This window comes from Lathyrus oleraceus, chromosome 7, assembly GCF_024323335.1.
Source record: "Lathyrus oleraceus cultivar Zhongwan6 chromosome 7, CAAS_Psat_ZW6_1.0, whole genome shotgun sequence".
NCBI classification, from domain to species: domain Eukaryota; kingdom Viridiplantae; phylum Streptophyta; class Magnoliopsida; order Fabales; family Fabaceae; genus Lathyrus; species Lathyrus oleraceus.
In genome coordinates this window covers 470,826,220-470,841,021 of record NC_066585.1, presented here as the reverse complement: position 1 = coordinate 470,841,021, position 14,802 = coordinate 470,826,220, and the positions used below count along the sequence as shown (strand labels likewise).

Here is a 14,802-nt window from a genome sequence, read left to right as displayed (position 1 = left end):
ATTTATAGTAGTAGTGGTGGTGACCTAATGGGCTTAAAATGAGGTCCAAAACTTCAAATTTTCGCAAGCTTCGCTAGGCGAAGGAATTGCTCGCCTAGCGAGCAAGCTAGGTCTAGGCTTTTTCTGGACCTGATGCTTCGCTGGGCGAGTGGCATGCTGAGATATTCCCTAGGCGAAGGAATTGCTCGCCTAGCGAGCAAGCTATTTTGGGCCACTTTGGATTAGGCCTGTTGTGAGCTGGGCTTTTATCCATTTAATATCAGTGCCTTGCAGATCAAGTCAGAGGGTCTTGGAAAATGCTTTGTAATATCAACGGGCAAATTTTGGGGTATGACAGTAGGCCCAGGATGCGATATCCTGCCGAGTTAGTTTCGTTTGTTTTCCTGTGTCTCTTTCAGCCAGTGTGTGTTTGTGAGCAGTTTTTAGCAACCATATTCCTTCCTCTTGTGCGTGGATCCCGTCGAGTACGACAGATGCGTAGGGGTGCTAATACCTTCCCTTCGCATAACCGACTCCCGATCCCATTCTCTTTGGTCGCGAGACCATGTCTTTTCTAGGTTTACTTCGAGCGTTTCCTTTCCCTCTTTTGGGATAAATAACGCACGGTGGCGGCTCTGTTGTTTTCGTTTTCCCGCCGGTTTTTCGCGTAATGCGACACCATGTGCAATTGGGTTCTTAGCAAGATTAATCGTAGAAACATTGTCAACCAAGAGTGTAGCAACATCACCCTCATTGTTTCCTATCTCTTTCAATAGATTCATTAGCCACGCAGCTTGGCACGCACATAATGAAGTAATAATGTACTCGGCCTCACATGACGAGAGTGCAACTACCAGTTCCTTCTTCGAACACCATGAGATTGGTGTTCCTCCGAACATAAAGATGTATCCAGTTGTAGACTTTCGATCATTTTTATCTCCACACCAAATGGAATTGGTAAAATTGAGGAAATTGCATTTTATGCCTATGTCCATTGTGGGAACGAGAACTACGCAGCCAATTGATCCTTTGACGTATCTTAGGATCCTCTTGACTACTGCCAAGTGATACACCTTCGGTCTCTCCATGAATTTACTCACAATATCAACACTAAACACTATGTTTAGTCGCGTATTACACAAGTAACGCAAGGATCCAATCAGCCTATTATATCGAGTTGGATCAACATCTTGCTCATCCTCACTCTTCGTGAGTTGTAGCCTCGATTCAGCTGGATTAGTGGGAGCATTACAATGCTCTATTTCAAACTTCTTCAATATCTCAAGTGCATACCTTCTTTGGTGCATGACCAAACCCCTTTTGGACTTGTGGAACTCAATGCTAAGGAAGCATGTCATGAGGTCAAGGTCGGTCATCTCAAATTCTTCCATAAGTTAACTCTTGAACTTGGAAATGCATTTTTCGTTGCAGCAAGTTATCAATAAGTCATCTACATATAGACAAAGGATAATGACTCACTCGCTTGTATCCCTCTTCACATACACGCTTGTATCCTTTTGTTCTAAGCTCTTGGAGCTTACTTCAAATCATACAATGCTTACTTCAACTTGGATAACTTTAGCTCTTGGTGTCTCACAACAAAATCATGGGTTGTTCTACATACACCTCTTATTCAAGCGTCCATTCAAAAACGCAGATTTGACGTCCATTTGATAGATGGGTCAATTATTGTTATTTGTAATACGAACAACTATCCTAATGGTTTCAATCCTATCAATTGGTGTGAATACCTCTTCAAAGTGTATGCATTCTCTTTGCAAGAATCCCTTTCCAACTAATTGAGCCTTATGCTTGATTATTTCACCCTTCAAATTTGCCTTCACTTTGAACACCCATCTCACATCAATTGGCTTTTTCCCTTCCGGTGGATCAACTAACTCCCAAGTATTATTCTTCTCTATAGATTCCAGCTCATCCTTCATAGCACAAATCCATTTTGGATCACTTAAAGTCTCTTCCATTTTAACGGGTTCAGATTTGGCCATAAGTGCAAAATGGACGAAAGCACCATCATCATTGACTTTGTTATTTTGGAACATCTCATAATCTTGGATTCTATGAGGCAAACCTCTTTGACTTGTTGATCTCCTCACATTCACTTCAATTCGAGTTTCGACGATGAGCATTTTTGCACTTCCCAATCATGCAGAATCTGAATTTTCAAAGTTGTAACCGGTTACAGCTTTACGTAATCGGCTATAAGCAAAACGAAGACTCGGTTGATCACAACCCTCATGATTTCTACATCAAACAACTTGTAACCACCAGTGGAGTGATACCCTATGCGTATCATCATTTCTTCCTTATCATCCATCTTCTTTCTAAGCTGCTCCGGGACATGTTGTTACGCTATGGAACCAAAAACTCTAGAATGGTTCAGATTCGACTTAAATCTCGACCATGCTTCCTCTGGTGTTACCTTTTCAAGCCTATTTGTTGGACATTTATTCAACAAATAGGAAGTTGTGGATACTGCTTCTCCCCATAACTCTTTCGGCAAGTTCTTCCCCTTTAACATGTTTCTTGCCATGTTCATGATTGATCGATTCTTCCTTCCGGAAACCCCATTTTGGTATGGTGTATAGCATGGTACAACCTCATGTATAATCCCTTCTTGATCATAAAACCTCTCAAAGTCTTTTTATAAATATTCTCCTTCACCATAAGTTTTGAGCACTTTGATCCCGTGACCGCTTTGTCGCTCAACCAAGGACTTGAACTTCTTAAACACTTCATATACCTCATTGTTTCTCTTGATTAGATATGTTTATAGTTTTATACAATTATCATAGATGAATGTGACAAAATATATATTACCACCAATGGAATCTACTTGCATCGGTCCACACACATCTTAATACACCACCTCAAGGTGACTCTTGGTTTTATAACCTGCATCCTTGTTGAATTTACCCTTATGTTACTTCACTTACACACATTCTTCACAAATTTCATCTGGTATGTTGATTAATGGAAACTTCGTTACCATTCTATTCTTTTGCAAGTTTTTGAGATCTCTGAAATTGAGATGCCTAAGACGATAGTGTCATATCCATTCTTCTCGACTTGCCGTTTTAGCAAGACATATATGCTCCATAACCTTCAATTCAACCTTGAAGGTTATATTGGCATCCATAGGATATTTAAGCACCAAAACCCCGTTTGCATCCCTAACACACAACCCTTTATTTTCCATGTGAATTTTGTAACCGTTCTCAAGAAATTGGCCAACACTTAGAAGGTTACATTTAATTCCTAGAATGTACAATACATTTTTTATCAAGTAATGTCCACCATCCCTTCTTATGATCAAAATATCAGCGATCCCATCAGCTTCTAGAGTGGTGTCATCCGTGAACTTCACTTTGTTCTTCATGGCACGATTGCTTTTAACAAACAAATCCTTCATCCCCATCATATGAGTAGAACACCCCGAGTCCAAATACCATTCCTCGTTGCACTGAATTGAACATTCCGTACTCATAATGATATTTTCTTCTGCTTGTAATGAATTACATCTTTTACGTAATCGGTTACAACATGTTTCTGCAACATTTTCAAAATTGTTATTGTTGCAGTACCACAGCCTGTTGCTGCTGCATTCACCTTCTGTGATCATAATCAAGAGTGTATTTTCCTCATCAGACTCTTGTCATGCAACCTTGGTTTCATCTCCTTGAGGTTCCTTCTTGTTCGCATTGCACTCTTTTTCAAAATGATCGAACCTTTGATACTTAAAGCATTGCTTCTTGATTTTGTAAAACCTCTTCCTTTCACCTCTAAAGTTGCATTGACCATCATTTTTGTTACAGCTGCTCTCACACCTTTGACAAGTCTAATTCTTGAAACTTTGGGACTCTCTTCCACAAAATTTTGAAAATGGCCTTTACTTTTCATGTGCCATTTTTCTTTCAATCTCTTGTCCTTCTCGTTGAAGCGAGTTTGCAAAGCAACCTCCGCCTTTGCTTTATCATTATTTCTCTCCTCCATACTTTGCTCTTGAGCCTCAAGAGAGCTTTGCAGCTCCTTTTTTTTCATCTTTGCAAGATCATTCAATTCCTTAATCGCTACAACCATGTTTCCAAATCTTGGCGAACGCAAGATTTTTGCGACAATGTACTGTTTCGTGACTGTTTCTCCACATGTCTTCACTTGATTCTTTAATCGAGTGATTCTTGATATAAAATCCTTGATAGTATCACTTTCCTCCATTTTAATCAATTCAAGTTGACGTTTGTAAGTTTGTAATCTCACCATATCTGCCTTGTCAACCCCTATGTATGCCTTCTCAAAGATTTCTCACGCTTGCTTTGACGATTTGTAATCACCAACTTTCTCAAAGTTGTCACCAGCCACACTGTTGCTTTTATGAATTGGCATCAATTTTGGTAAAACTTAGTGTTATCACAAGATGCCACGCTTCTAGTCTTGACTTGTGATATCAGTCCTCTGCAGGTTGCTTGATATGGTTGTGCAGGATTTATTCAAGATGTCAAACTCGATGTTACGACATGTGCATACAGAACATTCAGTCTGAATGTTATGTATTTTGTTGTTGCGCTTTTCATGCAAGTCTTTGTGTGCTTATGTGGAGATTGCATGCATTATTCAAGGAGTAATTCTATTTAAAGTCAGAATATTTTGTTTCCCAAAAAGGAATGATTCGCTGTTATTTCTTAGGGAATATGCAATAAATAGAATTAGGGTTTCATGTTGCCCAGGCCCATTTAGAAAGTTTCTATTTAAAGACTATGTAAACTCTGTTTTAGATATAGAAAAAAGACGAACGGTAAAGTAAGTGAGCATTAGGGTTTTAGTCTTATGTTCATTTGTGAATTGTAAGCCATTCATCCATCTTGTTGATGTGTGAACTGGACTGAGTTTTTGAGTTGTAATTTGTCCACTCTAAGCTTTGAAGTACGAGTGTATTTGTTTACTTGATTGAAGCTTTTAAGCAAGATCAAGTGTGTGTCCTTGAAGTGTGTCTTCTTTCTTTTTGGTATTTGTTCTAGTATCATTGCTGTGATTGAGGGGGAGTGAGTAGGGTCTCATGTCTAAGAGTTCTTAGATAGAAATCACACGGGTGAAGATTAGGTGAAAAGACTGTAACTCGAAGTTGTTTGTTGAGAGTCTTTGAACTAATCCTGTTTAGTGGATTTCCTTCTTGGCTTGGTAGCCCCCAGACGTAGGTGTGTTTGCACTGAACTAGGTTAACAATTGCTTGTGTCGTTTTTCAATTGTTTCCTGGTTTTTATTCTGTTCATATTTCACTTGTTGTTCAGATATTAGTGTCGTGACATTACCTTCGACATCTCATATCTGATACCAGAATTTCAATTGGTATCAGAGCAGGCATCCTGCTCTGGTTCTAGGTGAGATCTTGGGACGTTACTTTCTGGTACTGTGGACAGAGACGGGGGATCCGTACTTAGACCACCAATTCGGGATGGATCTAACTATGATTACTTGAAACCTCGAATGGTAGCCTTCTTGAAATCTTTGGACAATAAGACTTGGAAAGTTGTTCTAACAGGCTGGGAACATCCTTTCATTACTAAATGGAGAAGCTACAACTGATAAGAAGCTTGAGGAAGAATGGACCAAGGAGGAGGACGAACTAGCTCTTGGAAACTCTAAAGAATTGAATGTTATATTCAATGGGATTGATAAGAACATCTTCAGACTGGTGAACAATTGTGAGGTGGCTAAAGATGCTTGGGATATTCTCAAAACCACTCATGAAGGTACCTCTAGAGTTAAGATGTCTAGATTACAACTGCTTACTACCAAGTTTGAAAATTTGAGGATGAAAGAAGATGGGAGTATTCATGATTTCCATATGAATATTCTTGAGATTGCTAATTCCTCAGGTGCCCTGAGTAAGAAGATGTCAGATGAAAAGCTTGTGAGGAAAATTCTCAGGTCACTTCCCAAAAGATTCACCATGAAAGTGACAGCCCTAGAAGAATCTCAAGATATCTGCAAGATGAGAGTGGATGAGTTAATTGGATCCCTCCAAACATTCGAGTTGGGAATGAGTGATGGATATGAAAAGAAAGTCAAAAGCATAGCCTTTGTGTCCAACACTGAAGATAAAAAGGAAGAAAGTAGTCAGGATACTGATGAAGGTATGTCAAATGACTTAGTGTTACTTGGAAGACAATTCAACAAAATCCTGAAGAGGATGGATGTGAGGTCAAAGTCTAATGTCAAGAACAACTCATTTGACATCAGTAGGTCCAATGACGCTGGAAGAAGAACAAGATCTGAAGAAAAATCCAAACAGGGCAAAGGAATTCAGTGCCATGAATGTGAAGGGTATGGTCACATTAGAGCTGAATGTGGGACCTATCTCAAGAAATAGAAGAAGAGTCTTGCTGCTACTTGGTCTAATGATGACTCTGAAAGTGAAACAGAAGGAGAATCTGCCAATCTTGTGATTGCCTTGACTGAGAGATGTGATCCTGATGAAGATTCCAGTGATGATGAATTAACCTTTGATGAATTAGCTACTTCCTGCAGGAAGTTGTGTTTCAGAAGTGAAGAAGTGTGTCAACAAGTGGAGAATCAGAAGAAACTGATAACCCAACTAGAGGCTGAGAAGACAGAACACTTAGAAACCATTTATAATCTAAAGATTGAAGCCTTGTTCCTGAATTCCAAATTGGATGAGATGACTAAGTCTGTCAGAATGCTAAACAGTGGATCTGACACCTTAGACAAAATCCTCCAGGCTGAAAAGATGACAGGAGACATGACTGGCCTTGGGTTCAATGAATCTTCTCCTGATTGTAGTCCCTCTGATAGAAAACCAAAGATGTCACATCAGGTGTCTCAACATCACAAGGGAAGACAACATAAGCACTCAAAAGGAAAATACCAAAGATGGAGATGTCATTACTATGGGAAATTTGGTCACATAAAACCATTCTGTTTTAGGCTGTATGGTTATCCCAGTCCTACTCATCAACCTAGACCCAAACAACACATCTCCTCTAACAGACAACAGTGGGTTCCTAGGGTAGGTGCTACTAACTTGATAGCTCACACTTCCTTCAGAGTCTCAGCCAAAGAAGATTGGTACTTTGACAGTGGATGCTCCAGACACGTGACTGGAACCAAAAATTTGTTGGTTGACCTCCAATCTCATGTCACCAGCTATGTAACTTTTGGTGATGGAGCAAAGGGTGAAATCAAGGGGATTGGAAAGCTAAACTACTCTGGAGTTTCTAACCTTGATAATGTGTTGCTTGTTAAAGGATTGACTGCAAACCTGATCAGCATCAGTCAACTATGTGATCAAGGTCTCAATGTGAACTTCATAAAAACTGAATGCTTGGTTACTAATGCAAAAAATGAAGTGATCGTGAGAGAATTCAGATCTAAGGACAACTGCTACATGTGGATTCCTCAAGAAACTAGCTATTCATCAATATGTGCTCTAGCTAAAGAAGAAGAAGTGAAAATATGGCATCAAAAACTGGGTCATCTGCATCTTAAAGGGATGAAGAGGATCATATATGTTGAAGCTGTAAGAGGAATCCCAAAATTAGAGATTGAAGAAGGAAGAGTATGTGGTGAATGTCAGATTGGAAAGCAGACAAAGATGTCACATCAGAAGATTAAACATGACACCACATCTAAAGTGCTGGAACTTCTCCACATGGACTTGATGGGGCCTATGCAGGTGGAAAGTCTTGGTGGAAAAAGGTATGCTTATGTTGTGGTGGATGACTTCTGCAGATATACCTGGGTGAATTTTATAAGGGAAAAATTGGATGTGTTTGATGTGTTCAAAGACCTTTGCCAAATACTTCAAAGAGAAAGAGAGAGTCATGTTATCAAAATCAAAAGTGATCATGGGAAAGAATTTGAAAACAGTAAATTTGTTGAATTCTATTCATCTGAAGGGATTGGACATGAGTTCTCTTCTCCCATTACCCCTCAGTAAAATGGTGTGGTGGAAAGGAAAAATAGAACTCTCCAAGAATCTGCTAGAGCTATGATTCATGCTAAGAACTTGTCTTACCACTTTTAGGCTGAAGCTATGAACATTGCTTCTTATGTTCACAACAGAGTAACCTTGAGAAAAGGGACCTCAACCACTTTATATGAAGTCTGGAAGGGAAGAAGACCTACTGTCAAATACTTCCATGTGTTTGGTAGTAAATGTTATATCCTGGGTGATCGTGAACAAAGAAGGAAAATGGACCCCAAGAGTGATGAAGGAATATTTCTGGGCTACTCAACAAATAGCATAGCCTTTAGAGTCTTTAATTCCAGAACTAAAGTTATGATGGAATCTATCAATGTTGTTGTTGATGATCAAGAGACTGATGTCACAAACGATGTTGAAACATTTCTGAATGATGCCCCAGCTAAACCTTCTGATAAAAGTAGTGACAGTGAGTCCACCCAGGCTGAACCTGAAGCTAATCAAGTAAATAAGGGACCCTCTATCAGAATTCAGAAGGATCATCCTAAAGATCTCATTATAGGAGATCTAAATAAAGGAGTCACCATTAAATCAAGGGAAGTGGTCTCACATGCCTGTTTTGTGTCAAAGATTGAGCCTAAGAATGTTAAAGAATCTTTAACTGATGAATTTTGGATCAATGCCATGCAGGAAGAGTTAGGGCAATTCAAGAGAAATGAAGTATGGGATTTGGTTCCAAGACCTGAAGGAATAGATGTTATTGGAACAAAGTGGGTATACAAGAATAAATATGATGAAAAAGGTGTGGTTACTAGGAATAAAGCAAGGTTAGTAGCTCAAGGATACACTCAAGTTGAAGGAGTTGACTTTGATGAAACATTTGCACCTATAGCTTGCCTGGAGTCCATTAGATTATTGCTAGAAGTGGCATGTATTCTGAAGTTTAAACTGTTCCAAATGGATGTGAGAAGTGCCTTCTTAAATGGCTACTTGAATGAGGAAGTATATGTTGAATAACCAAAGGGATTCACAGATCCAAATCTTCTAAAGCATGTGTATAAGTTTAGTAAAGCTCTTTATGGGTTGAAACAAGCTCCTAGAGCTTGGTATGAGAGACTCACAGTGTTTCTCATTGACAATGGATACAGAAAGGGAGGCATTGATAAGACTTTATTTGTCAAATATGAAGGAGGAAAGCTCATGATTGCTCATATCTATGTGGATGATATTGTGTTTGGTGGGATGCCAAGTAAGATGGTTCAACATTTTGTTGAACAAATGCAGACTGAATTTGAGATGAGTCTTGTTGGAGAACTAACTTATTTTCTTGGCCTGCAAGTCAAACAGATGGAAGATTCTATCTTTCTATCTCAAAGTAAATATGCTAAGAATATAGTTAAAAAGTTTGGCATGGAGAATGCAAGCCACAAGAGGACACCTGCTCCTACTCATCTGAAGTTGTCTAAAGATGAAAATGGTGTCAGTGTGGATCAAAGTCTCTACAGAAGCATGATAGAGAGTCTGCTATATCTTACAGCAAGCAGACCTGACATTTCTTTTGCTGTAGGTGTATGTGCTAGATATCAAGATGAACCAAAGGTGATCCATATGAACCAAGTGAAAAGGATCCTCAAATATGTCAATGGCACTTGTGACTATGGGATGCTATACACTCATGGATCTGATTCTGTGATGTCTGGCTATTGTGATGTCGATTGGGCTGGAAGTGCCGATGATAGGAAAAGCACATCAGGAGGATGTTTCTTCTTAGGGAACAATCTAATATCATGGTTTAGTAAGAAGCAAAATTGTGTTTCTCTATCTACTACTGAAGCTGAATACATAGCAGTTGGAAGTAGTTGTTCTCAACTGGTGTGGATGAAACAAATGCTGACTGAATACAATGTCACACAAGATGTCATGACATTGTACTATGACAACCTGAGTGTTATAAACATCTCAAAGAACCCTATTCAGCACAGCAGGACCAAACATATTGATATTCGTCACCATTTTATTAGAGAACTTGTGGAGGATAAGATTGTAGCCTTAGAGCATGTTGCTACTGAGATGCAGTTAGCTGATATTTTTACAAAGGCCTTGGATGCAAATCAATTTGAATTCCTGAGAGGGAAATTAAGGATTTGTATTAATGAAAATTTGTAGCAATTAATATGGAGTGGTAAAAGTACTCAAATTATAGTTTATTTTCCTAAAATAAAGTGCCTCCATTATGGTAAATCATTACCTTGTATTGGAAATACCATCTATTCCATCTTCACACGCTACCCTCATAACCTCATTACCTACTCCAACTATTCCATCTTCCTTTTCCTTCTCCACAAACCTCTGCTAGGGCAACCTTACTTTTTCCAGAAAAAATCCAAAATGTCACAACATCAAGATACATTTGCTCCTAAAAATACTAAGTCTACTCCAAAATTTAGTGTTCCTCCCATGGGCGTCCCTGATGATGAGATTCTGGATGTTGCTCCTCTCTCTGTTATTCCCGCCGCGGACATTGATTTGAACCAACCCATCTCCATTGATGCCTCCACTTTTGTATATTCCAATCAAGGTAATCCCTCTAGTATTCCGTTTGGTTCAACTCATGTCACTAAGAATAAGGAAGGAGCACACTATACTGATCGTGTTATAAGAGACTTAGTTACTAGAATTCTTAATGAAGGACACTCTATGAAGGGGGTTTCTACTCCCCTTGCTCAAATGTATCCCCCTTCTGAGGTTGAACAACCTAGTGGTAAGGGTGATGATTCCTCCAGTTCTGAAAAGGTTGTGGTTGCTGAAGGGTTGCGCTCTCTAGGGCAAACCGTGTCTGACAAAGGGAAATTTGTGGCCTCTAACACGTCTAATGCTTCCCACTCTGAGAAGCATGATGATGTAAATGTTGTGATTGATCTATAGGATGGTAGCTCTGATGATCAAGAGGAAAGCTTGATTCATCATATAAAGCCAAGTGTGGCTAAACGCATGAAGACTCGCAAAGGAAAATCTGTGGCTGAACTTATGTCAGCTAGAAAAGCTAAGAAGACTGTTGTCATTGGTCCCTCCAAACCATGGAGCAAGGTTGAAATAAAGAAGAGGAAGGTCAGAGATGATTCTGAGCCTGAAGAGGATGTTGAGGAAGATGTCCCTGACATCTCGCCTGCGAAGAAAACTACTATTAGGAAGTCTCCTATTAAAGTACCCGATGTTCATTTGGATAACATCTCCTTCCATCTTGAGGATGGAGCTGCTAAGTGGAAACTTGTGATTCAGAGAAGGGTGGCTGTGGAAAGGGAATTGGGAAAAGATGCTACTGATGTCAAGGAGGTCATGAACCTGATACAAGCTGTTGGGCTTTTGAAGACTGTTGCTGGGTTCTCTCAATGCTACGAAGGTTTAGTCAAGGAATTTATTGTTAATATTCCTGAGGATATTTCTGATAAGAACAACAAGGAGTTCTGCAAGGTTTATGTGAGGGGTAAGTGTATAACATTCTCTCCTACTGTTATTAATAATTTTCTAGACAGAAATAATGAGGGTGCACGAGAATTAGAGGTTACAGACAATCAGGTCTGTAGGGAGATTACAGGCAGGTGAAAGTTTAGCCTTTTAAAAAGCATCTTCCTACTGGGAAGTTGACTATCAAGTATGTTATCCTGCATAAAATAGGAGCTGCTAATTGGGTCCCTACCAACCATATCTCCACCATTGCTAATACTCTTGGGAGGTTTATTTTTGTTGTTGGGACAAAAGTGAAATTTGACTATGGTAGATATATGTTTGATCAAATCATCAAGCATGCAACTACTAATGCAGTTAAGCTGCCAATTGCTTTTCTCTCTATGATCTGTGGAATTATCTTGAATCAACATCATGGTATTCTATGCTCAAATGATTTACCTAGTAGGAGAAAACCAGCTCTGTTTGTGCACTACAAACTCTTTGAAGGCAGTCATGTCGAGGATATTGTCATGACATCTGCCATGAGGAGGTCAGTCTCAAAAGTTGGAGCAATTGCTGAGCTTAAGGAGACTTGGAAAGAGCTGGGTGAAGGGATTAGGGTAGCCACAGCTAGAAAACAATCTTTGGAAGCCTTGATTGAAAGCTTAGAGCAGGCCGAGGGTGAAAATGTTGAACATGCTAATGTCAGCCATGAAGAAGAAGTTGAATCCCACACCTCTAGTGAGAGGTCTGCTAATAATGATGATGCGAGTGGCAATTCTGCTTCTGATGCTGCTGAAGAGGCTGCAAACTCAAGCTCTAATGAGTAGCTCTGTTGGCTTTGGTCCCTCTTGTTTTTTATGGTTTTTTTTTTGTTTTTTTTTTTGTGGATTTCTTTTTTTGGTTTGTTTCTCAGAATTTTTACAGTTGTGTTTGTACTTGGTGATATAACTCCTTAACTTCTGGTATTTCTGTTAATGACTAGATAGACATTTATTTTGTCTCTTTGGTCTCTTTTGGCTAAAAAGGGGGAGAAATAGTTGTAGATGTAGTTGAGTATCTTTGCTTAGCTCTGTAGTATTGTTGTTGCTCTGCTTGTCTGATACAGGGCGAGAATTCTGGTGTTTATTTGTTTGATACAGGGGGAGAATTCTCTGTGTTCTGTTTGTGTGAAGCAGTGTGGCTGTTGCTTGTTGTGGACTGGCTTAAGAGGGAGCTGTTGTGCTCTGGGAAGTTGCATGGACTTGAGGGAGAGTACAAGCACTTGTGTGTCCTGATGTTTGCTAGTTGGGTCTTGCTAGTGTTGTATGTGCAAGTGCTTGTGTGTTTACTAGCTGTTATTTTTGCTAGTGATGTGTGTATGTTTTTTCTGCTGTTGAACTGTTGCTCTGATTGATTTCTTGTGATCGTGTGATCTATTGTTTGTTTTAGCCAAAATTTGCCAAATGGGGAGTTTGTTGGTTCTATGAATTGGCATCAATTTTGGTAAAACTTAGTGTTATCACAAGATGTCACGCTTGTAGTCTTGATTTGTGATATCAGCCCTCTGCAGGTTGCTTGATATGGTTCTGCAGGATTTATTCAAGATGTCAGACCCGATGTTACGACATGTGCATACAAAACATTCAGTCTGAATGTTACGTATTTTTTTGTTGCACTTTTCATGCAAGTCTTTGTGTGCTTATGTGGAGATTGCATGCATTATTCAAGGAGTAATTCTATTTAAAGTCAGAATATTCTATTTCCCAAAAAGGAAGGATTCGCTGATATTTCTTAGGGAATACGCAATAAATAGAATTAGGGTTTCATGTTGCACAGTCCCATTTAGAAAGCTTCTATTTAAAGACTATGTAAACCCTGTTTTAGAGATAGAAAAAAGACGAACGGTAAAGTAAGGGAGCATTAGGGTTTTAGTCTTATGTTCGTTTGTGAATTGTGAGCCATTCATCCATCTTGTTGATCTGTGAACTGGACTGAATTTTTCAGTTGTAATTTGTCCACTCTAAACTTTGAAGTACGAGTATATTTATTTACTTGATTGAAGCTTTTAAGCAAGATCAAGTGTGTGTCCTTGAAGTGTGTCTTCTTTCTTTTTGGTATTTGTTCTAGTATCACTGATGTGATTGAGGGGGAGTGAGTAGGGTCTCATGTCTAAGAGTTCTTAGATAGAAATCACACGGGTAGAGATTAGGTGAAAACACTGTAACTTAAAGTTGTTTGCTGAGAGTCTTTGAACTAATTTTGTTTAGTGGATTTCCTTCCTGACTTGGTAGCCCCCAGACGTAGGTGTGTTTGCACCGAACTAGGTTAACAATTGTTTGTGTCATTTTTCAATTGTGTCCTGGTTTTTATTCTGTTCATATTTCACTTGTTGTTCAGATATTAGTGTCGTGACATTACCTTCGACATCTCATATCTGATACCAGAATTTCACACACATTGATGGATCAAAAATAGAGTCTTGAAATCTTTCTTCGTATCTTCCTTATGGGTTGCTCGTTGTGCATCTGTTGCACCTTCAATAAGAGGATTCATCCAACTCTTGATCACTTCAAAAACATCTTGTAGTCAAACAATACTTTCATTTGTTTGCACCATTTTTCGTAATTCTTCGCACCAAGGATGGGTAGATTTGCTGGAACTCTTTTGTTAGAGACAAAATTCATGTTGCACACTAGGTGTTTGTGGATCAGAACTAGGCTCTTGATGCCAAATGTTATAACTTGAAACCATAAGATTGGTGAATAATGGAGAAAATAGAGTGTGTGAAGAGAGAAATTAAAGTGTGTGCGTGGAGAGAGAGAGATTAATTAAAGGTGAGAATATTTTCTCTTACTTTTCATTAACCATAAAAAACATACATCTAAGGTATTAATACAAGTGATTAGGATACAAAACAACGAGTAAAATAATAGAAAAGCCAAAAACTCTGACCTGTAACCGATTATAGTTGTTAAATAACTGGGGGGAAAAATAATGATAATTGATTACTGAGAATGTGTAACTGATTGCATTAACTCTAGATGCACTTTTCTTCAACTTATTTGACTTAGTTTGACACATGTAATCGATTGCATCCCCGTGTTAATCGATTACAATACTTAAATTACTCAAAAAAAACTAATATGATGACAAAATAAGATCAAAGTAAGTATAGAAATAAAAATAATTAGATTAAATTTGTATTTGACTTTTCTTATGTATATACTTAAATTTGTATTTTAATCAATTTTAACCAATTTTAATTAGATTTTGTCTCACTTTCGTAAAATTTAAAAGATTTCTTGTTATTGTTAAAAAATATTTAATTTTATTCTTGACAACGTTTGTTTGTCACAAGAGAAAACAACAAAGTTTTCTTAATAATGGTTTCCCCGAAGGAACCTCTATGATCCATACTAATCAAATTTTAAATATCC

The 14,802-nt window shown here is 38.5% G+C and overlaps 2 protein-coding genes across 2 annotated transcripts; one reads left to right on the top strand and one right to left on the bottom strand.

Annotated features, from left to right (window-relative positions):
• Nucleotides 1–3,046: 3,046 nt before the first annotated feature.
• Nucleotides 3,047–4,212, bottom strand: LOC127104393 (uncharacterized). The gene is made up of 2 exons (XM_051041578.1): nt 3,726–4,212; nt 3,047–3,546 (listed from the first exon to the last, which is right to left on the bottom strand). Exons 1-2 carry the CDS (start codon nt 4,210–4,212, stop codon nt 3,047–3,049), a joined length of 987 nt encoding a protein of 328 aa, XP_050897535.1.
• A 6,715-nt stretch (nt 4,213–10,927) lies between these two features.
• LOC127104392 (uncharacterized) lies at nt 10,928–12,213 on the top strand. Its single transcript, XM_051041577.1, has 2 exons — nt 10,928–11,512; nt 11,578–12,213. The coding sequence occupies exons 1-2, from the start codon at nt 10,928–10,930 to the stop codon at nt 12,211–12,213; spliced, it is 1,221 nt and encodes a 406-aa protein (XP_050897534.1).
• The last annotated feature ends 2,589 nt before the right edge of the window (nt 12,214–14,802 follow it).

Bases quoted from the DNA above. Each gene is read 5' to 3' on its own strand.
- LOC127104393 (XM_051041578.1), bottom strand. From the start codon at position 4,212: ATGGAGGAAAGTGATACTATCAAGGATTTTATATCAAGAATCACTCGA. The intron at 3,547-3,725 runs GTTCGATCATTT...AAAATGTTGCAG, and splicing joins CAATGCTTTAAGTATCAAAG to AAACATGTTGTAACCGATTA.
- LOC127104392 (XM_051041577.1), top strand. From the start codon at position 10,928: ATGAAGACTCGCAAAGGAAAATCTGTGGCTGAACTTATGTCAGCTAGA. The intron at 11,513-11,577 runs GTCTGTAGGGAG...CCTACTGGGAAG, and splicing joins TAGAGGTTACAGACAATCAG to TTGACTATCAAGTATGTTAT.